Genomic DNA, 23,199 nt, shown 5'->3' on the forward strand with positions numbered 1-23,199 from the left:
GGGTATCTCTGTTACTGGGCCCATCTCTAGGAGACACACAGTGACTGAGGACATGGTATATATGTGATTATCCTGGGAATACAGAGGACGGGGACATCTCTCTGGGGTATTCCTGTTACTGGCCCCATCCGTAGGAGACACTCAGTTACTGAGGACATGGTATATATGTGATTATCCTGGGAATACAGAGGACGGGGACATCTCTCTGGGGTATTCCTGTTACTGGCCCATCTGTAGGAGACACACAGTGACTGAGGACATGGTATATATGTGATTATCCTGGGAATACAGAGGACGGGGACATCTCTCTGGGGTATTCCTGTTACTGGCCCCATCTGTAGGAGACATACAGTGACTGAGAACATGGTATATATGTGATTATCCTGGGAATACAGAGGACGGGGACATCTCTCTGGGGTATTCCTGTTACTGGCCCCATCTGTAGGAGACACGCAGTGACTGAGGACATAGTATATATGTGATTATCCTGGGAATACAGAGGACAAGGACATCTCTCTGGGGTATTCCTGTTACTGGGCCCATCTGCAGGAGACACGCAGTGACTGAGGACATCTCCTATATATTTGGCTACATCTGTCACTCAAAGTGGGTGTCTGTGTCTATAACGCTCTGTTCCTGGACTTTCCTCTTAATGTGTGATTGCCTTCATCTGTGCTGAACACCTTTCTGAGAAATTAACCTGTTTAAAACAGGTGATGGCAATCATACATTAAGGGGAAGTCTAGAAACAGAGCATTGTGTCCCTCCTGGAGAGGGTCATGTTGGGAGGTATGTGACAGAGAACCAGCCCAGTGAGCCCACAGACAGTGCCAGACACCCACTGACTTCCCATGTTGCCCAGCACTGCTACTCCACAGCCACCAGGTGAGCGCCCCCCTCCCGCGATTTGCGGCAAAACCTCCCCCCCCCGCGCGCCCCCCCCCTCCCGCGATTCGCAGCAAAAACACCCCCGTGACCCCCCCTCCCGCGATTCGCGGCACCCCGGCACCCCCCCCGCGCCCCCCCCCCCTCCCGCAATTCGCGGCAACCCCCCACCGGAACCCCCATGAACCCCGCTCTCCCGCGATACCCACCCCACGCAACCCCCCCCCTCCCGCAAATCACGGCACCCCCCGCAATTCGCGGCATAACCACCACCCCGCGACCCCCCCCTCCCGCGAATCGCGGCAAAGCCTCCCCCGTGACCCCCCCCCGATTCGCGGAAAAAACACCCCCCCCCCGCGACTCGCGGCAAAAAGAACCCCCCCGCGACCCCCCCTTGCACGATTGGCGGCACCCCCCCTGCGACCCCCCCTCCCGCGATTCGCGGCACCCCCCCCCCCCCGCAATTCGCAGCAGCCCCAGGATTAAATGGCACATGCAAAACACTGACATGGCTATGGTCGACAATGAAAAAGGTTGACATGAGTTTTTGAAGATTTATTTTTAATTTTTTTAATTTTTTCATATTCATTGTCATGTGTCGACATGGACACCAATGAAGTGGCACACTTATGTCAACATTTACATGTGTTGACCTTTCTGTGTTGATTTTTTTCTTGTGGCGATTCGCGTCACACCCCCCGCAACCCCCCCTCCGGCGATTCGCGGCACCCCGGCACCCCCCCGCGACCCCCCCCCCCTCCCGCAATTCGCGGCAACCCCCCACCGGAACCCCCATGAACCCCGCTCTCCCGCGATTCGCGGCACCCACCCCCCGCAACCCCCCCTCCCGCAAATCGCGGCACCCCCCGCGATTCGCGGCAGCCCCAGGATTAAATGGCACATGCAAAACACTGGCACGGCTATGGTCGACAATGAAAAAGGTTGACATGAGTTTTTGAAGATTTATTTAATTTTTTGAATGTTTTCATATTCATTGTCATGTGTCAACATGGACACCAATGAAGTGGCACACTTATGTCAACATTTACATGTGTTGACCTTTCTGTGTTGATTTTTTCTTGTGGCGATTTGCGTCACCCCCCCCCCCCCACAACCCCCACAACCCCCACTCCCGCGATTCACGGCACACACACACACCTCCCCCGCGATTCTTGGCACCCCACCCCGTGACCCCCCCTCCCGTGATTCACGGCACACCCCCGCGACCCCCCCTCCCATGATTCGCCGCAACCCCCGCCCCGTAACCCCCCCTCCCGCGATTTGCGGCACCCACCCCCGCGACCCCCCCTCCCGCAATTCGCGGCACCCCCCCGCGATTCGCGGCAGCTCCAGAATTAAATTGCACATGGAAAACACTGACATGGCTATGGTCGACAATGAAAAAGGTTGACATGAGTTTTTGAAGTTTTTTTTTTTAATTTTTTGAATGTTTTCATATTCATTCTCATGCGTCGACATGGACACCAATGAAGTGCCACACTTATGTCAACATTTACATGTGTTGACCTTTCTGTGTTGATTTTTTCTTGTGGCGATTCGCGTCACACCCCCCCCCCCCCCGCAACCCCCACTCCCGCGATTCACGGCACACACACACCCCCCCGCGATTCTCGGCACCCCACCCCGTGACCCCCCTCCCGTGATTCACGGCACACCCCCCGCGACCCCCCCTACCATGATTCGCCGCAACCCCCGCCCCCGTAACCCCCCTCCCGCGATTAGCGGCAACCCACCCCGCGACCCCCCTCCCGCGATTCTCTGCAATCCCTCCCCTCCCGCGATTCGCAGCATCCACCCCCCCACAACCCCCCCTCCTGCAATTCGCGGCACCCCCCGCGACCCCCCCTCCCGCGATTCGCGGACACCTAAGTTGCAATACAGGGCATCTTTCATACAATTCTAACCATATTTCTCATATACAAACGTTCACAAATTAAGGGGGCACAGCCCCTTACGACGGTGTGAAGAGCGCCCGTAGGGCGCGATGAATCACCTAGTGGTATATATGTGATTATCCTGGGAATACAGAGGACGGGGACATCTCTCTGGGGTATTCCTGTTACTGGGCCCATCTGTAGGAGACACACAGTGACTGAGTACATGGTATATATGTGATTATCCTGGGAATACAGAGGACGGGGACATCTCTCTGGGGTATTCCTGTTACTGGGCCCATCTGCAGGAGACACGCAGTGACTGAGTACCAAGTATATATGTGATTATCCTGGGAATACAGAGGACGGGGACATCTCTCTGGGTATTCCTGTTACTGGCCCCATCTGTAGGAGACACACAGTGACTGAGGACATGGTATATATGTGATTATCCTGGGAATACAGAGGACGGGGACATCTCTCTGGGGTATTCCTGTTACTGGGCCCATCTGTAGGAGACACACAGTGACTGAGGACATTGTATATATGTGATTATCCTGGGAATACAGAGGACGGGGACATCTCTCTGGGATATTCCTGTTACTGGCCATATCTGTAGGAGACACACAGTGACTGAGGACATGGTATATATGCGATTATCAGATGCTGGGTGTATATAGGGGACCCCCATACCTGCTCTCCCCTGTACAATAAATGTCTCCTCTTACCCAGTGATGTGAGGGGCCGGTGATTCTCCATCATCACGTCCTTGTACAGACCCCTGTGTTCCTCTATATACTCCTGCATGGAGAGATAGACAGTGACATCCTGACACCTTATAGGCACCTGACACACACAATTATACAGTCATCACCCAGACACATCCCCCGGTGTTACTGTATAACTTCCCATTCCCAGCAGTCACCTCTCCGGTCACATCCCCTGGTGTTACTGTATAACGTCCCATTCACAGCAGTCACCTCTCCTGTCACATCCCCAGTGTTACTGTATAATGTCCCATTCCCAGCAGTCACCTCTCCGGTCACATCCCCCGGTGTTACTGTATAACGTCCCATTCCCACCAGTCACCTCTCCGGTCACATCCCCCCGTGTTACTGTATGACGTCCCATTCCCAGCAGTCACCTCTCCGTCACATCCCCCAGTGTTACTGTATAATGTCCCATTCCCAGCAGTCACCTCCCCAGGTGTTACTGTATAACATCCCATTCCCAGCAGTCACCCCTCCGGTCACATCCCCCGGTGTTACTGTATAACGTCCCATTCCCAGCAGTCACCTCTCCGGTCACATCCCCCGGTGTTACTGTATAACGTCCCATTCCCAGCAGTCACCTCTCCGGTCACATCCCCGGTGTTACTGTATAACGTCCCATTCCCAGCAGTCACCTCTCCTGTCACATCACCCGGTGTTACTGTATAACGTCCCATTCCCAGCAGTCACCTCTCCGGTCACATCCCCCGGTGTTACTGTATAACGTCCCATTCCCAGCAGTCACCTCTCCGGTCACATCCCCCGGTGTTACTGTATAACGTCCCATTCCCAGCAGTAACCTCTCCGGTCACATCCCCCGGTGTTACTGTATAACGTCCCATTCCCAGCAGTCACCTCTCTGGTCACATCTCCCGGTGTTACTGTATAATGTCCCATTCCCAGCAGCCACCTCTCCGGTCACCTCCCTGGTGTTACTGTATAACGTCCCATTCCCAGCAGTCACCTCTCTGGTCACATCCCCCGGTGTTACTGTATAACGTCCCATTCCCAGCAGTCACCTCTCCGGTCACATCCCCCGGTGTTACTGTATAACATCCCATTCCCAGCAGTCACCTCTCCTGTCACATCCCCAGTGTTACTGTATAACGTCCCATTCCCAGCAGTCACCTCTCCGGTCACATCCCCCGGTGTTACTGTATAACGTCCCATTCCCACCAGTCACCTCTCCGGTCACATCCCCCCGTGTTACTGTATGACGTCCCATTCCCAGCAGTCACCTCTCCGGTCACATCCCCCAGTGTTACTGTATAATGTCCCATTCCCCGCAGTCACCTCCCCAGGTGTTACTGTATAACATCCCATTCCCAGCAGTCACCCCTCCGGTCACATCCCCCGGTGTTACTGTATAACGTCCCATTCCCAGCAGTCACCTCTCCGGTCACATCCCCCGGTGTTACTGTATAACGTCCCATTCCCAGCAGTCACCTCTCCGGTCACATCCCCGGTGTTACTGTATAACGTCCCATTCCCAGCAGTCACCTCTCCTGTCACATCCCCCGGTGTTACTGTATAACGTCCCATTCCCAGCAGTCACCTCTCCGGTCATATCCCCCGCTGTTACTGTATAACGTCCCATTCCCAGCAGTCACCTCTCCGGTCACATCCCCCGGTGTTACTGTATAACGTCCCATTCCCAGCAGTCACCTCTCTGGTCACATCTCCCGGTGTTACTGTATAATGTCCCATTCCCAGCAGCCACCTCTCCGGTCACCTCCCTGGTGTTACTGTATAACGTCCCATTCCCAGCAGTCACCTCTCTGGTCACATCCCCCGGTGTTACTGTATAACGTCCCATTCCCAGCAGTCACCTCTCCGGTCACATCCCCCGGTGTTACTGTATAACGTCCCACTCCCAGCAGTCACCTCTCCTGTCACATCCCCGGTGTTACTGTATAACGTCCCATTCCCAGCAGTCACCTCTCCGGTCACATCCCCCGGTGTTACTGTATAACGTCCCATTCCAAGCAGTCACCTCTCCGGTCACATCCCCCCGGTGTTACTGTATAACGTCCCATTCCCAGCAGTCACCTCTCCTGTCACATCCCCGGTGTTACTGTATAACGTCCCATTCCCAGCAGTCACCTCTCCGGTCACATCCCCCCGGTGTTACTGTATAACGTCCCATTCCCAGCAGTCACCTCTCCTGTCACATCCCCGGTGTTACTGTATAACGTCCCATTCCCAGCAGTCACCTCTCCGGTCACATCCCCGGTGTTACTGTATAACGTCCCATTCCCAGCAGCCACCTCTCCGGTCACCTCCCTGGTGTTACTGTATAACGTCCCATTCCCAGCAGTTACCTCTCCGGTCACATCCCCCGATGTTACTGTATAACGTCCCATTCCCAGCAGTCACCTCTCCGGTCACATCCCCCGGTGTTACTGTATAACGTCCCACTCCCAGCAGTCACCTCTCCTGTCACATCCCCGGTGTTACTGTATAACGTCCCATTCCCAGCAGTCACCTCTCCGGTCACATCCCCCGGTGTTACTGTATAACGTCCCACTCCCAGCAGTCACCTCTCCTGTCACATCCCCGGTGTTACTGTATAACGTCCCATTCCCAGCAGTCACCTCTCCGGTCACATCCCCCGGTGTTACTGTATAACGTCCCATTCCAAGCAGTCACCTCTCCGGTCACATCCCCCGGTGTTACTGTATAACATCCCATAACCAGCAGTCACCTCTCCTGTCACATCCCCAGTGTTACTGTATAACGTCCCATTCCCAGCAGTCACCTCTCCGGTCACATCCCCCGGTGTTACTGTATAACGTCCCATTCCCACCAGTCACCTCTCCGGTCACATCCCCCCGTGTTACTGTATGACGTCCCATTCCCAGCAGTCACCTCTCCGGTCACATCCCCCAGTGTTACTGTATAATGTCCCATTCCCCGCAGTCACCTCCCCAGGTGTTACTGTATAACATCCCATTCCCAGCAGTCACCCCTCCGGTCACATCCCCCGGTGTTACTGTATAACGTCCCATTCCCAGCAGTCACCTCTCCGGTCACATCCCCCGGTGTTACTGTATAACGTCCCATTCCCAGCAGTCACCTCTCCGGTCACATCCCCGGTGTTACTGTATAACGTCCCATTCCCAGCAGTCACCTCTCCTGTCACATCCCCCGGTGTTACTGTATAACGTCCCATTCCCAGCAGTCACCTCTCCGGTCATATCCCCCGGTGTTACTGTATAACGTCCCATTCCCAGCAGTCACCTCTCCGGTCACATCCCCCGGTGTTACTGTATAACGTCCCATTCCCAGCAGTCACCTCTCTGGTCACATCTCCCGGTGTTACTGTATAATGTCCCATTCCCAGCAGCCACCTCTCCGGTCACCTCCCTGGTGTTACTGTATAACGTCCCATTCCCAGCAGTCACCTCTCTGGTCACATCCCCCGGTGTTACTGTATAACGTCCCATTCCCAGCAGTCACCTCTCCGGTCACATCCCCCGGTGTTACTGTATAACGTCCCACTCCCAGCAGTCACCTCTCCTGTCACATCCCCGGTGTTACTGTATAACGTCCCATTCCCAGCAGTCACCTCTCCGGTCACATCCCCCGGTGTTACTGTATAACGTCCCATTCCAAGCAGTCACCTCTCCGGTCACATCCCCCCGGTGTTACTGTATAACGTCCCATTCCCAGCAGTCACCTCTCCGGTCACATCCCCCGGTGTTACTGTATAACGTCCCATTCCCAGCAGTCACCTCTCCGGTCACATCCCCCGGTGTTACTGTATAACGTCCCATTCCCAGCAGTCACCTCTCCGGTCACATCCCCCGGTGTTACTGTATAACGTCCCATTCCCAGCAGTCACCTCTCCGGTCACATCCCCGGTGTTACTGTATAACGTCCCATTCCCAGCAGCCACCTCTCCGGTCACCTCCCTGGTGTTACTGTATAACGTCCCATTCCCAGCAGTTACCTCTCCGGTCACATCCCCCGATGTTACTGTATAACGTCCCATTCCCAGCAGTCACCTCTCCGGTCACATCCCCCGGTGTTACTGTATAACGTCCCACTCCCAGCAGTCACCTCTCCTGTCACATCCCCGGTGTTACTGTATAATGTCCCATTCCCAGCAGTCACCTCTCCGGTCAGCAGCTGAATGATCTTGTTGGTTAGTTCCAGGATCTTCTAATGATTATTTGATATAATAATATATTGGATATAATATAAAGTATAATACAGATCAATGATGTCATTGCTGCTGGAATTTTGCATGTCCCCACGCAGTGCCTAACACAGGGGTTCCCAATAATTTTCTAATCACGGCACCCTAGAGTATCAGAATGTTTCCAAGGCACCCCTAGGCCCCAAAAAATAAATATAAAATGAAGTAGATTGTGTTTATATGTGCTTCTTAGGGTCAGTTATGTGGTAAAGGGCAGGATTTGGTTCTGATTGTACACATTTTATGATTGGCAGCCACCAGCACTGTTTTTGTCCAGTAATAATTGATCATAAATAATTTGAATTGGTCCTACGACATTTTCATAGCCCCACTATCCATGTCGGCGTGGAGTTGACTTTATATAGCGTGGCGAGCGGAGGCGTAATACCTGTGAAGTAATGCGCTGCACTCGCCACGCTTCGGGCTCGGTGGCTCGCTGCGCTCACCACACTATATAAAATCAACTCCACGCCGACGTGGATAGTGGGGGTATGAAAAGGTCGGAGGACGCGTACCGCCGCCGCTCGCCACGCTTCGGGTTGGCGTTCATCGTGGGGTGGCGTTAACAATGGGGGGGCTGTTGACATATAATTAACTATTAGGGTGGGTATACAATTAAAAATGGGGTATGTGGGCCATTTAATATTGGGTCCAATGTAAAAATCGGGTTTCAGGGACTATGGTTCCAATGTAAAAATCGGGTCAGTCGCGTCGCATCGCATGCGATTTGGACGCATGGGATGCGATCGACCCGATTTTTCCAACCCGATGGCTTGCAATTATAATCGGTGGCGCCGTGCTAGGAAACAAGTACCGATTCCTCAATCTTTAGCATAACTTACTCAATAACCAGCTGCCCGCACCGCATCCCTGCTTACAAAGCTGCGGCAGGGGACTAAGAGTTGGGGCATACAAAGGCAACGGCAAGAACGGCTGCTTACCTTCCAGACCTCAGGTGCACCCAGCAGTGGGGATCGCAGCAGAGGCCTCCCTGTCTCTGCAGACAGGTCGTCCAGAGACCCGGACCCCTCTTCTATAATAAGGGTGGAAGGGCTCCTCCTGAGATATGTCTAAAATGTAAGGAAATAGACATAAAAACTTCTAGGTGGCCCGTGCGAAAATGCCGCTCCCTATTTCTCCCTTCATATACAGATGAAGTTCTCAGCTGAACTCTTCAGTATCTCCCCGTGTGTTGGCCCCTTAAGATGATCAGTTTTACTTGGTTACTCTATAAATTAACCTTTCATCCTTTTTGTCATGCACTGCCTCCAGTCCCCGCCCCCACACCAGCCGTACACCCTCTACCACCGCCACTGTCTCTTCTTCCTGCCCGCAACTCCGTCCCCAGCAGTCACCCTGCAGCTTCCTCCACTTAGAGCAGTCTTCAACTACAGTCGGAAAACGTCAGTCTAATCCATGATTCGACCTATTCATTTTTCTCCCGACAGGTTGTAATGCTCCGACCTGTTGGAAACCGCGTGGATTTGCGGAATATTCACCAGTCTTCGTGCTTTTGCTGGAAATGGGGCCAAATTTCGCAGGTTTTGGTCCTTTTCTGACAATCTCAATTTTTAATAAAAGTTGGATTGAGGAGATGAAGCGGGGAGGACGGTGCTGGATGAGCAGCAGCTCCCCTGGTGCCGCCCTCCTATCTACCGTTTGCCCGTTGCTCACCCAGTCCCGGTGCCAGGCCATCCTCCTATCCGCCAGCCTCCTGCCCGCTGCTGTCCTCCTGTCGCTGACTGGGTGAGCAGCAGCAGCAACCAGATCCGACAGTCGGTATAGGTATGTCGGACCCCTCCACACTGTTCCCCTTCGACGCTCTAAACCCCAACCCTGGCACAACAAAATAACACGATTCTTGCAAAAATGTGCACGCTCTGCTGAACGCCTCTGGAGGAAATCTCACTCTCTGGAAGACTTCCTCCATTTCAAGTTCATTCTCTCCTCCTACAGCGCTGCTCTCTCCTATACCAAACAATCTTTCTTCAAATCTCTCATCTCTTCCCATTCCTCCAATCCCCGACGTCTCTTTGATACTTTCAACACTCTACTTCGCCCTGCACCACCCCTCCTCCCTTCATCCCTCACTGCCACTGACTTTGCCTCCTTCTTCCTCTCTAAAATTGAGATAATCCGGCATGATATCTCCTCCCATACCCCCTCTGCTGCCCACCCACCCCAATCATCCTCCCCTCCCAACTACCCCACTCTGTCATCCTTCTGCCCTACTACAGCTGAGGAAGTCCGCTCCCTTATCTCATCCTCTCCCCCCTCTACCTGTCCCTTGGACCCTCTCCTCTCCCGTCTCCTCAGTTCCCTCTCCCCCACTGGCTGCTCCCACCTTGCTCACCTCTTTAACCTATCTCTTTCTACTGGCATCTTTCCCTCACCCTTCAAACACGCTCTGGTCTCGCCTATTCTTAAAAAACCTTTATCTCCCACAAGCTACCGCCCTATCTCTCTTCTCCCATTTGCCTCTAAAATACTAGAACGGCTGGTTTACAGGCGTCTCACCAGCTACCTGTCTGACCACTCCATCCTAGATCCCCTTCAATCTGGCTTTCGCCCACTTCATTCCACTGAGACTGCCCTAGTGAAAGTCACCAATGACCTGCTGTCAGCCAAATCCAAGGGTCACTTCTCCCTGCTTATCCTTTTGGACCTATCTGCTGCCTTTGACACTGTGGATCACCCTCTCCTCCTCCACACACTCCAAAACATTGGCCTCTCTGGCACAGTCTTCAACTGGTTTTCCTCTTACCTCTTCAACCGTTCCTTCTCAGTCTCTGCCTCTGGCTCTACCTCACCACCTTCTATCCTTCCTGTCGGGGTCCCTCAGGGTTCCGTCCTTGGCCCCATTCTGTTCTCTCTGTACACCTCCTCTCTGGGTGCACTCATTAACTCCTTTGGCTTCCAATATCACCTCTATGAGGATGACACCCAAATCTACCTCTCCTCTCCTGATCTGTCCCCCACTGTTTTCTCTCAAGTTTCCAACTGCCTCGCTGCCATCTCTACCTGGATGTCTGAGCGATTTCTGAAGCTGAATATGGACAAAACCGAACTTATTATCTTTCCCCCACCCAGAGCTATGCCCCCTACTAATATCTCTATCACTGTTAACAACACCATCATCTCCCCTGTTCCCCAACTCCGCTGCCTGGGTGTCACTCTTGACTCCTCCCTCTCCTTTGCACCCCACATCCAAGCCCTGGCCCATTCTTGCCGGTTCCAGTTACGCAACATTGCTCGCATCAGGCCCTTTCTCTCACAGAGTGCAACTAAGCTGATCATCCACTCATTGGTCATCTCACGGCTTGACTACTGTAATGCTCTTCTCACCGGCCTCGCTCAATCCCAACTAGCTCCTCTCCAATCTGTCCTCAATGCTGCAGCCAGGCCTATCTTCCTCTCCCGCCGCTCTAATTCTGCCACTCCCCTTCAACAAAATCTGCACTGGCTTCCATTCCCCTACAGAATCCTCTTCAAACACCTCACACTCACATACAGGGCCATCTCCAATTCCATTGCTCCACATATCTCTAACCTCATCTCCATTCATACACCCTCCCGCCCTCTACGGTCAGCTGACGACTGTCGTCTCTCCTCCACCTTGATCACTGCTTCCCATGCTAGAGTACAGGACTTTGCCCGTGCTGCACCCCTTCAGTGGAACGCACTCCCTCGCTCCATTAGACTCTCCCCGACCTTGCAAAGCTTCAAACGGGCACTGAAAACTCACCTATTCATCAAAGCGTACCCTTCCACTGCATAAACCAGCTGGTTCTCCGACCCCTTGCCTGTTTACATCCTGCTATCTAACCACCACCCCCTCGCTTGCACCTCTTGTAATCTGTCTGTCCCCCCTTCCTACTAGATTGTAAGCTCCTCCGAGTAGGGCCCTCTTCCCTCCTGTTGTCAAAGCCCACTTCTCTTCACATGTCATCTGTCTGTCTCCCCTTCCTACTAGATTGTAAGCTCCTCTGAGCAGGGCCCTCTTCCCTCCTGTTGTCAAAGCCCTCTTCTCTTCACATGTCACTCACAGCTCTCCTATACTCCAACACTCAGTGACCATCTTCATACTCCTCTCCATCATTGGCCTCAAGCCTCTAGTTGTATGTTGATTGAGTCCTCACTACTTACATTTAAGCTGTAATGTGTATTGATCTGTGGCGCTCTTTATTTGTACTGTATTTTTGTTATTTATTCAATGTTATGCCAAGTTTTGTCTCCCTGTATTGTTCCTTTGTACGGCGCTGCGAAACACTTGTGGCGCCTTATAAATAAAATTATTATAATAATAATAATAATAATTGTATGTCGGAATGGATCCAACTTCAATTGAATATACCCCTCAGGCTGGAGCCATTCCTACAACTGGGTGAGGGTAGAAGCCGGATACATAGTAAATGCATTGGAAATGCCGGACCCCATGTAATGTATAAGCCATAATAATGACAGTAAAATGCATGGGGAATGTTACCATAGACAACATGTAGAAATGGTCACACTGTATGAGGAGGGGTTAGGACACAGTATATGACTATATTTACCTCTACCTGCAGTGTGGGGCAGAATCTTGTATGGGGATACGGTCGGTTGGTCGACCTAAAGATGCATACCTCCCAACTGTCACGCTTACCGCGGGAACGTCCCGATATTCGGGGACGTTCCCGCTTCCCACCCGGGGCCGCCATTGTCCTGAGGCGGGGGGGGGGGACAGTTGGGAGCCCCCCCAGCTTGCAGAGAATAGACGCTGTGCGCATGCGCACAGCGTCTATTCAGCGCTGACGAGCGTCGAAAACGGGGGCGTGGCCGGAGTTCGCGTCACCCCGTGAGGCCACGCCCCCTTTTCTCGAGGCCGCGCCCCCTTTTCGGGAACGTCCTGACCTCCCAACTTCAAAAGTTGGGAGGTATGAGATGGTCGACAGTCATTAGGTCGACATAATGCAAGGTTGACATGGGACAGTGAAAAACCCCATGTCAAGCTTTTGACTGTCGATCTAGACCATGTCGACCTAATGCTTGGGTCAACCTAATAACCTGTCGACCTAGACTCATGTCAACCTTGCAGTATGTCGACCTAGTGACTGCCGACCATCTTTAGGTTGACCAGATCCATACCCCTTGTATGACACTAGTGATGTCAAACTCATGGCCAGCTAGGTGTTGTGGAACTACACATCCCAGCATGCCCTGCAACAGATTTTCTATTAGCTACTCGATATCTGTGGCAAGGCATGCTGGGGAGACCTCTCCAAATGGCAACTGTGGGGTATGACACACACATATATATATATATATATATATATATATATATATATATATATATATATATACAGTGGTCGAAGTGGGGCGGTATACGGGGGTATGGCATACCCCCACTTTTATCTGAAGATAAAAAAAAAAGTTTTTTTTCCCCCTCAGGATGCTCTCTGATCACTCAGCAGCACATATTGTGCTTTTGTAATACCCCTGTACAACGGGGCAGTCTGGCAGGGGACGTTGATGGACAGGGGGGTGTCCGAAAGTGCGCACTATATTCACTCTTTACTTTTCTATACCCCCACTTCAAAATTTCCATACCCCCACTTCAAAATTTCCACTTCGACCACTGTATATATATATATATATATAATATAACATAACAGTGCACAGGACACAGTCATACTCACCGTATGATAACAGGAAGAGAGACTGAGCATAAACATTGCATTCTGGGAAATGTAGTCCATGCATGGTGAATACTAGAGCATCACTGGTAGATGACACCTGTTTCGTCCCCTCTGCAGCCATTTTGTGTAAGGCTGGTACCTCAGTGTAGGGGGATGTATGTTGGCTTCTCCAATATGGCTACTAAGCTATTGTTTGCCTAGTGCTGATTTGTCAGAGTCACATGACTGTGAGAGCCAATCAGTGGAGGGAGTGTGGTAGGGAGGGGGAGTGGGGAATACAGAGGGAGGGAGGTGACTGCTGCAGCTTCTATGGCAGCGGTCAGGGAACTCTTCCTCATTACCCCACACAGTGCATGTTTTGCAGGTCTCCTAACAGAATCGCAAGTGCAATAATTAACTTCACCTGCGGACCTTATAAATGTGTCTGAGAGTAATTAGTACACCTGTGCACCTGCTGGGTTACCAGCCAAACATGCACTGCCTGGGGTAATGAGGACCGAGTTCCCTGACCACTGTTCTATGGGGACAATGATATTATCATGGTGCTGTAGTCTGTGTGGTGTTATCTCCCTGTGTAATATACAGATATTATTATATTATATATTGTGTTACATTATATCTTATATATTATTGTATTATACACAGGTAGTGCCCTGCGCCCTCTGTATTATGCACCGGTAGTGCCCTCTGTATTATACACAGGTAGTGCCCGGCGCCCTCTGTATTATACACCGGTAGTGCCCTCTGTATTATACACAGGTAGTGCCCTCTGTATTATACACAGGTAGTGCCCGGCGCCCTCTGTATTATACACAGGTAGTGCCCTCTGTATTATACACAGGTAGTGCCCTCTGCATTATACACAGGTAGTGCCCTCTGCATTATACACAGGTAGTGCCCTCTGTATTGTACACAGGTAGTGCCCTCTGTATTGTACACAGGTAGTGCCCTCTGTATTGTACACAGGTAGTGGCCTCTGTATTATACACAGGTAGTGCCCTCTGTATTATACACAGGTAGTGCCCTCTGCATTATACACAGGTAGTGCCCTCTGTATTGTACACAGGTAGTGCCCTCTGTATTGTACACAGGTAGTGCCCTCTGTATTGTACACAGGTAGTGCCCTCTGTATTGTACACCGGTAGTGCCCTCTGTATTATACGCAGGTAGTGCCCTCTGCATTATACACAGGTAGTGCCCTCTGTATTATACACAGGTAGTGCCCTCTGCATTATACACAGGTAGTGCCCCGTGCTATGTTAGTAACCACAGATGTAGAGAGTACATACCCCATGCAGCAGGCATGGTACTTGTTTCCTAGCATGGCGCCCATCGTGGGCCATCGCATACCTTAAGTTAAGGTATGCGATGGACCCGACCGACGCGATTTTTGGCTTTTTTTAGCCTTTTCAATTAGACAATTAGAAAATCGGGTCCATCGCATGCCATTAAAAATGGCATGCGATGCGACAGACGCGATTTAACATTGAATGCATTGTACTCTGTTAAATTCCTATGTAAAATCGGGTCCATTGTATGCCATTATAATGGCATACAATGCGACCAATGCGATGGACCAGATTTTACATAGGGAACAATGGGGGGGGGGGGGGCAAAGTACCCGATTTTTTATTGTATACCCACCCTGATGGGTAATTTGTCAAATGCCCCCCCATTGTTAACGCCACCCCATGATGAACGCCAACCCAAAGCGTGGCGAGCGCAGCGGTGCGCGTCCTTCGACCTTTTCATACCCCCACTATCCACGTCGGCGTGGAATTGATTTTATATAGTGTGGCGAGCGCAGCGAGCCACCGAGCCCGAAGCGTGGCGAGGGGATGCGTAATACCTGTGAAGTAATGCGCGTCCCCTCGCAGGGCTCGCTATGCTTCGGGCTCCGTGGCTCGCCACACTATATAAAATCATCTCCACGCCGACGTGGATAGTGGGGGTGTGAAAAGGTCGGAGGACGAGTACCGCCGCCGCTCGCCACGCTTCGGGTTGGCGTTCAGCGTGGGGTGGTGTTAACAATGGGGGGCATTTGACCCATCAGGGTGGGTATACAATGAAAATTGGGGTCTGGGGGGCATTTAACATTGGGCCCAATGTAAAATCGGGTCTCAGGGACCATTTTACATTGGTTCCAATGTTAAAATCGCGTCGATCGCATCACATGCGATTTGGTTGCATGCGATGCGATGACGCGATTTTTTAGGACACGATGGATACAATTAAAATCACTGGCGCCGTGCTAGGAAACAAGTTCCTCAGGCATAAGAGCGGTTGATTAATGTACAGTGAATAATCAGCATTATAAAGGTCCGGATGTGGGGTTATTTTTGTCATCACTTCAGCACAATTGTATCTTTTTATGATGGACAGTATTACAGACAAAATACAGGCTGTGCTATGGGGTCGGCGGCTGCCCCTTCCCTAGGTAATGAATACTTGTGAACAATCTGTTTTTATTGAACAAATTATAGAAATGAACAAACGTAGGCCCATAATAGCGCAATATAGGAATTAGCAATAAGACAGAAACATACAGCAAATAGTTTCCGGTGACCTCACACCGAGGGGGGAGGTATGTGTGCTCTGGAAACGGACCGCGGGGCGGTGGCACAGACATGGTGGGATGAGGAGGAGGCGTGAGAAAGGGGCGCAGACCCCGAAACGTCTCTGAGTGCCACGTACTTCAGCTCTGTATATATCTCTGGAAGCACCGGAGCAAGGACATTCAGTTAACCCTGTAAGTATCGGTCCATCTGGCTATATACTGTATATATGTAGTCCAACTACCACCAAATCCATGTGGTTAATGAGAAGAAATGCAGCGGATGCGTTAATTGCCGACATCTTTTGACAGGCGAATACTGTACATCCGGAAACGGGTTTCAAGTCACAACAAAGGATGACACGTGGGAGCAAGTTCATCGTCTGCCCGAGTCACTATCTATACACAGGCAAAACGATAAGAATGCTCAGAGCGTATCGCAATACATCGTTCCACGGACAAGAAGGCCATGAGAGGACATTGGCCCCTGAGGGCCCCGATGAGGAGCTTAATCTCATTGTCTTTATATAATGTGACTGCTTGCATTAGTTATTATCATGTTACCTGGGCTAGTGAAATATCTTACTACGATGCACAGGGTGACTATATGACTATGGTGTAGATTACTATCCATGTCGTTTATACACTATGTTTAGATTATGTTTCACACTTGATCATTGATCTTTTCTGTTCCTGTGCATTGATGTACTGTATTCTAGATTTATTGTGGGGCAATGTCGGCCCGTTGGAGACTACATGACATGATTACCTGGGGGAGGGGGGTTGAATAATTATGTACTAATATTGCTTAAAAATGGTCCAATAGTTTGGGATAATTTTGGATGGGCAGAGCTATCTAGTATACCTCCCACACAGGTGTACGTCCCACACGGGTGTACGTCCCACACGGGTGTGCCTCTCACACGGGTGTGCCTCTCACACGGGTGTGCCTCCCACACGGGTGTGCCTCCCACACGGGTGTACCTCCCACACGGGTGTACCTCCCAAACGGGTGTACCTCCCAAACGGGTGTACCTCCCACACGGGTGTACCTCCCACACAGGTGTACCTCCCACACAGGTGTACCTCCCACACGGGTGTACCTCCCACACAGGTGTACCTCCCACACGGGTGAGTCTGTTTATGCTGGCTTTGGCGGGCTCCCAGCTCGTATATAAGCAGCACGTTGGCAGTATGTTTGTGTGCTCTTGAGGAAGGAGGTCATGCCACCTAAAAAAGCTCTTGGGCAGTATGCTGATGAGACTTTGATCCAGCCTGGCGCAAAATATGTCAAGTCACCCATTATATTTTTTGTTTCCAATGTTGCTTGAACTGTGATTCTTTATGGATTAAATGGTGGTGTACTGATCTCTTATTCTGTGTGTGTGTGTATATATATATATATATATATATATATATATATATATATAGTATTTATGCTTCCTCACTTATACAGTGCATCTGGAAAGTATTCACAGCGCTTTGCTTTTACCACATTTTTGTTATGCTATAGCCTTATACCCCATAATGACATGAATTTTTTGGGGGGAGAAATCACATGCCCATAAGTATTCACAGCCTTTGCTCAGTTCCTGACGCTGATCCCCACAGCGAATCTGCCACCACCATGCCTCACTGTAGGGATGGTATTGGCCTGGTTTCCTCTGAACATGACTCCTGGCATTCACGCCAAAGATCAATCTTCAGACCTGAGAATTGTTTCTCATATTCTGAGCCCTTCAGGTGCATTTCGGCAAACTCCAGACGGGCCGCCATGTGCTTTTTACTAAGGAGTGGCTTCCGTCTGGCCACTCTACCATACAGGCCTAATTGGTGGATTGCTGCAGAGATGGATGTCCTTCTGGCAGGTTCTCCTCTCTCCACAGAAGAATGCTGAAGGTCTGACCATCATGTTCTTGGTCACCTCCCTGACTAGGGCCCTTCTCCCCCTTCGTTTAGATGGCCGGCCAGCTCTAGGAAGTATCCTGTTGGTTCCGAACTTCTTCCATTTACGGCTAATGGAGGCCACTGTGCTCATTGGGACTTTTAAAGCAGCAGATATTTGTCTGTACCCTTCCCCAGATTTGTGCCTGGAGACAATCCTGTCTCGGAGGTCTACAGACAGTTCCTTGGTGTGTGCTCTGACATTACTGTCACGTGAGCGACCTTATATATAGACAGGTGTGCACTTCCCAAATCCTGTCCAATCAACTGAATGTACCATAGGTGGACTCCAATTAAGCTACAGGAACATCTCAATGATGGTCAGTGGAAACAGGATGCACCCGAGCTCGGTTTTTAGCTTCGTGGCAAAGGCTGTGAATACTTTTGTAGATGTGATTTCTAATTCTTTATTTCATTTAATAAAAATCTCCCAAAAACTTTTGTCACATTGTCATTACAGGGCAGAGGTATTATATCGGTGCATAGCGCGCTGCTGTTATACTCAGTGCTTCACCTGTATAACGAGGCGAAGCAGGGAGGGACATCAACAAGATGTATTAACATCTTGTCCGCCGAAGCGGGGGAGCGCTAACTCCCCCCTCCGGCGATGTCCCTTCTGGAGACAGCGCATCAGTTTACACTGACGCGCTGTCTCCTTCTCCCAGGGCGACTGGACATGTGCGGGATCTCGCTACTCACATGAGATCCCCGGCGCAGCCCGGAGCCGGCAGTAGGGACAGCACTGTCCTTTCTGTGGACTGCTGACTGTTCCCTGCATATCGGCCTGCTATCAATTATTATTTGATAATTTGATATTGGCTCATTGCACCCCTGTCAGTTATCACTCCAACAACTCCTTCATACATAGGGGAGAAGCGGTATAGTGCACATAACGTGCGCTGATTCCCCTTCTCCCCCATAACGCCCAGTCATACATCTGCCCCACTGTGTGCAAAATTTAGAGGGAAATAATCATTTATTCCATTTTGGAATGAATGTGGAAAAAGTGAAGCGCTGTGAATACTTTCCCGGATGCACTGTATGACTATGGGGCCCATTTATCATTTATAATTTGCGACCAATTCCCCGAAGGCACCGTATTCAGGAGTTAGGCGCAAATATTAAGAACCTCCGGAATGTATGTATCAGGGTCCGCAGCAGGAGTTTCCGATCCCTCCTCCTCCGCTCACAGCCGCATCCCCCATCAGTTCCTATAGGGCATCCGATGGACCAATATCCGCAATGTGAAGCATTCCTGATATCGGGTCCTTGACCTAGCGCCATTTTGAGATGGAGGTAGCCCACTACAGCCTATGGGCCACGGGCAACTCAGTCAGCGCTAACCGCACATGTTCTCACCCCTGGCAAAATTTGATGGGCACATCGCTAAAGCACAGTGAAGCACTCAAACATCACCAGCTGCTGCCTCACTTCAAAGCCAGAACCAGGCCGGCCATGTTTCCCTGGTGACAACACGCAAGCATCCCAGTACCCCCCAAGTAATCCAGATACATGCTGATCCCACAAAATGTCCGGTTCGCCCTGCATCCCAAACAATCGGTTGCAACCCCATCGCTACTTGAAGTCCAGTCACAACGTGATCGCAGTGTAAGTGCACGCGTACCGGCACAGATTTAGGCAAATCGCCAAATAGAGATTTTTGAAGTATGACAGGCCATATTAAATTAGGCAATTGCTAACAGAAATAGTATAATAGCAAATGACATAGTTACCATAGCCAGTGATCAGGATGGAATATTTATAGTCAGAACCTAGCTTATGCTTTACTGCATCTCCTACTGTTCCTCTGTTATATATATAGGTATACAGGGAGAGAGAGAGAAGAGGTACACACGGGAGAGAGAGACACACAGTATACAGGAGAGGGAGAGATGTATACAGGAGAGGGAGAGAGAGAGAAGAGGTATACAGGGGAGAGAGAGACACAGTATACAGGAGAGGGAGAGATGTATACAGGAGAGGGAGAGAGATGTATACAGAGGAGAGAGAAGATGTGTACAGGAGAGAGAGAGAGAGAAGAGGTATACAGGGGAGAGAGAGAAGAGGTATACACGGGAGAGAAAGAGAGGCAGTATACAGGAGAGGGAGAGAGAGAAGAGGTATACACGGGAGAGAAAGAGAGGCAGTATACAGGAGAGGGAGAGAGAGAAGAGGTATACAGGAGAGGGAGAGAGAGAGAAGAGGTATACAGGGGAGAGAGAGAGAAGAGGTATACAGGGGAGAGGGAGAGAAGAGGTATACAGGGGAGAGAGAGAGAGAGAGAGAGAGAGGCAGTATACAAGAGAGGGAGAGAAGATATATACAGGAGAGGGAGAGAGAGAAGAGGTATACAGGAGAGGGAGAGAGAGAAGAGGTATACAGGGGAGAGGGAGAGAAGAGGTATACAGGGGAGAGAGAGAGAGAGAGAGAGAGGCAGTATACAAGAGAGGGAGAGAAGATATATACAGGAGAGGGAGAGAGAGAAGAGGTATACAGGAGAGGGAGAGAGAGACAGTAAACAGGAGAGGGAGAGAAGAGGTATACAGGAGAGGGAGAGAGAGAGAAGAGTTATACAGGGGAGAGAGAGAAGAGGTATACACGGGAGAGCGAGAGAGAGGCAGTATACAAGAGAGGGAGAGAAGATGTATAAAGGAGAGGAAGAGAGAGAAGAGGTATACACGGGAGAGAGATAAAGGCAGTATACAGGAGAGAGAGAGAAGAGGTATACACGGGAGAGAGAAGATGTTTAACAGAGAGGTAGAGAGAGAAGATGTATACAGGAGAGGGAGAGAGATGTATACAGGGTAGAGAGAAGATGGTTACATTAGAGCAGGGGTCCTCAAACTATTTTGCTCTGGGACCCCATAACACAATAAAAATAATGACTGGACCCCAAAAAGTTACTGCAAAAGGTCATCACATCACATGTGTAGTCAGCAGACAACACATACATGGCAGCATTGTGGAGGTACACAATGATGGAAGGAGTCTGAAGTAACAGACAATTCAACAGATAGTTCAGACTCCTTGAATCACTGACTGAGATAAGAAAAGTCATCAGCCTGATGGTCAGCAACATTGAGTCGCGACCCCATGCTGAGAAGGTCGGGACCCACTTTGGGGTCAGGACCCACAGTTTGAGAACCACTGCATTAGAGAGATGTATACAGGGGAGAGGGAAGATGTATACAGGAGAGGGAGACAGAAGATGTATACAGGGGAGAGAGATGTGTACAGGGGAGAGAGAGAGAATATGTATACAGGAGAGGGATGTTTACAGGATAGAGAAAATGTATACATGAGAGGAAGAGAGAAGATGTATACAAGAGAGGGAGAGAAAAGATGTATACAAGAGAGGGAGAGAGAAGATGTATACAGGAGAGGGAGAGAGAAGATGTATACAGGGGAGAGAGAAGATGTATACAGGGGAGAGAGAAGATGTATACATGAGAGGGAGAGAGAAGATGTATACAGAGGATAGAGAATATGTATACAGGGGAGAGAGAAGATGTATACAGGGGAGAGAGAAGATGTATACAGGAGAGGGAGAGAGAAGATGTATACAGGGGAGAGAGAAGATGTATACAGGGGAGAGAGAAGATGTATACATGAAAGGGAGAGAGAAGATGTATACAGGGGAGAGAGAAGATGTATACAGGGGAGAGAGAAGATATATACAGGAGAGGGAGAGAGAAGATGTATACAGGGGAGAGAGAAGATGTATACAGGAGAGGGAGAAGATGTATACAGGAGAGGGAGAGAGAAGATGTGTACAGGGGAGAGAGAAGATGTATACAGGAGAGGGAGAAGATGTATACAGGAGAGGGAGAAGATGTATACAGGAGAGGGAGAAGATATATACAGGAGAGGGAGAGAGAAGATGTATACAGGAGAGGGAGAAGATGTATACAGGAGAGGGAGAGAGAAGATGTGTACAGGGGAGAGAGAAGATGTATACAGGAGAGGGAGAAGATGTATACAGGAGAGGGAGAGAGAAGATGTGTACAGGGGAGAGAGAAGATGTATACAGGAGAGGGAGAAGATGTATACAGGAGAGGGAGAGAGAAGATGTGTACAGGGGAGAGAGAAGATGTATACAGGAGAGGGAGAAGATGGTTACATTAGAGAGATGTATACAGGGGAGAGGGAAGATGTATACAGGAGAGGGAGACAGAAGATGTATACAGGGGAGAGAGATGTGTGGGAGAGAGATGTGTACAGGGGAGAGAGAGAGAATATGTATACAGGAGAGGGATGTTTACAGGATAGAGAAAATGTATACATGAGAGGAAGAGAGAAGATGTATACAAGAGAGGGAGAGAAAAGATGTATACAAGAGAGGGAGAGAAAAGATGTGTACAGGGGAGAGAGAAGATGTATACAGGGGAGAGAGAAGATGTATACAGGAGAGGGAGAGAGATGTATACAGAGGATAGAGAATATGTATACAGGGGAGAGAGAAGATGTGTACAGGGGAGAGGGAAGATGTATACAGGAGAGGGAGACAGAAGATGTATACAGGGGAGAGAGATGTGTACAGGGGAGAGAGAGAGAATATGTATACAGGAGAGGGATGTTTACAGGATAGAGAAAATGTATACATGAGAGGAAGAGAGAAGATGTATACAGGAGAGGGAGAGAGAAGATGTATACAAGAGAGGGAGAGAAAAGATGTACAGTATACAAGAGAGGGAGAGAGAAGATGTATACAGGGGAGAGAGACGATGTATACAGGGGAGAGAGAAGATGTATACAGGAGAGGGAGACAGAAGATGTATACAGGGGAGAGAGACGATGTATACAGGGGAGAGAGAAGATGTATACAGGAGAGGGAGACAGAAGATGTATACAGGGGAGAGAGATGTGTACAGGGGAGAGAGAGAGAATATGTATACAGGAGAGGGATGTTTACAGGATAGAGAAAATGTATACATGAGAGGAAGAGAGAAGATGTATACAGGAGAGGGAGAGAGAAGATGTATACAAGAGAGGGAGAGAGAAGATGTATACAGGGGAGAGAGAAGATGTATACAGGGGAGAGAGAAGATGTATACAGGAGAGGGAGAGAGAAGATGTGTACAGGGGAGAGAGAAGATGTATACAGGAGAGGGAGAAGATGTATACAGGAGAGGGAGAGAGAAGATGTGTACAGGGGAGAGAGAAGATGTATACAGGAGAGGGAGAAGATGTATACAGGAGAGGGAGAGAGAAGATGTGTACAGGGGAGAGAGAAGATGTATACAGGAGAGGGAGAAGATGTATACAGGAGAGA

The 23,199-nt window shown here is 50.2% G+C and overlaps 2 protein-coding genes across 5 annotated transcripts in view; one reads left to right on the forward strand and one right to left on the reverse strand.

Moving 5' to 3' along the window:
• The window catches only part of LOC146009858 (uncharacterized), a 360,424-nt gene that overhangs the window by 111,069 nt on the left and 226,156 nt on the right, over positions 1 to 23,199 (forward strand). The window lies entirely within an intron of this gene.
• Positions 1 to 23,199, reverse strand: part of LOC146009862 (uncharacterized) — a 151,902-nt gene that overhangs the window by 11,761 nt on the left and 116,942 nt on the right. Inside the window, exons 1-3 of one of the 3 annotated variants that reach the window (XM_083150421.1) lie at positions 13,430 to 13,551; positions 8,693 to 8,821; positions 3,509 to 3,581 (exon numbers count right to left, since the gene is read on the reverse strand). The exons of the other annotated variants lie outside the window; for them this stretch is intronic. Coding sequence (XP_083006547.1) covers positions 3,509 to 3,581; positions 8,693 to 8,821; positions 13,430 to 13,489 — 262 coding nt within the window. The 5' untranslated portion in view covers positions 13,490 to 13,551. Of the gene's footprint in view, positions 1 to 3,508; positions 3,582 to 8,692; positions 8,822 to 13,429; positions 13,552 to 23,199 lie in introns of those variants that run through there. 3 annotated transcript variants of the gene reach the window in all.

Source organism: Crinia signifera, chromosome 6 (genome assembly GCF_055691185.1).
Source record: "Crinia signifera chromosome 6, ASM5569118v1, whole genome shotgun sequence".
NCBI lineage: Eukaryota > Metazoa > Chordata > Amphibia > Anura > Myobatrachidae > Crinia > Crinia signifera.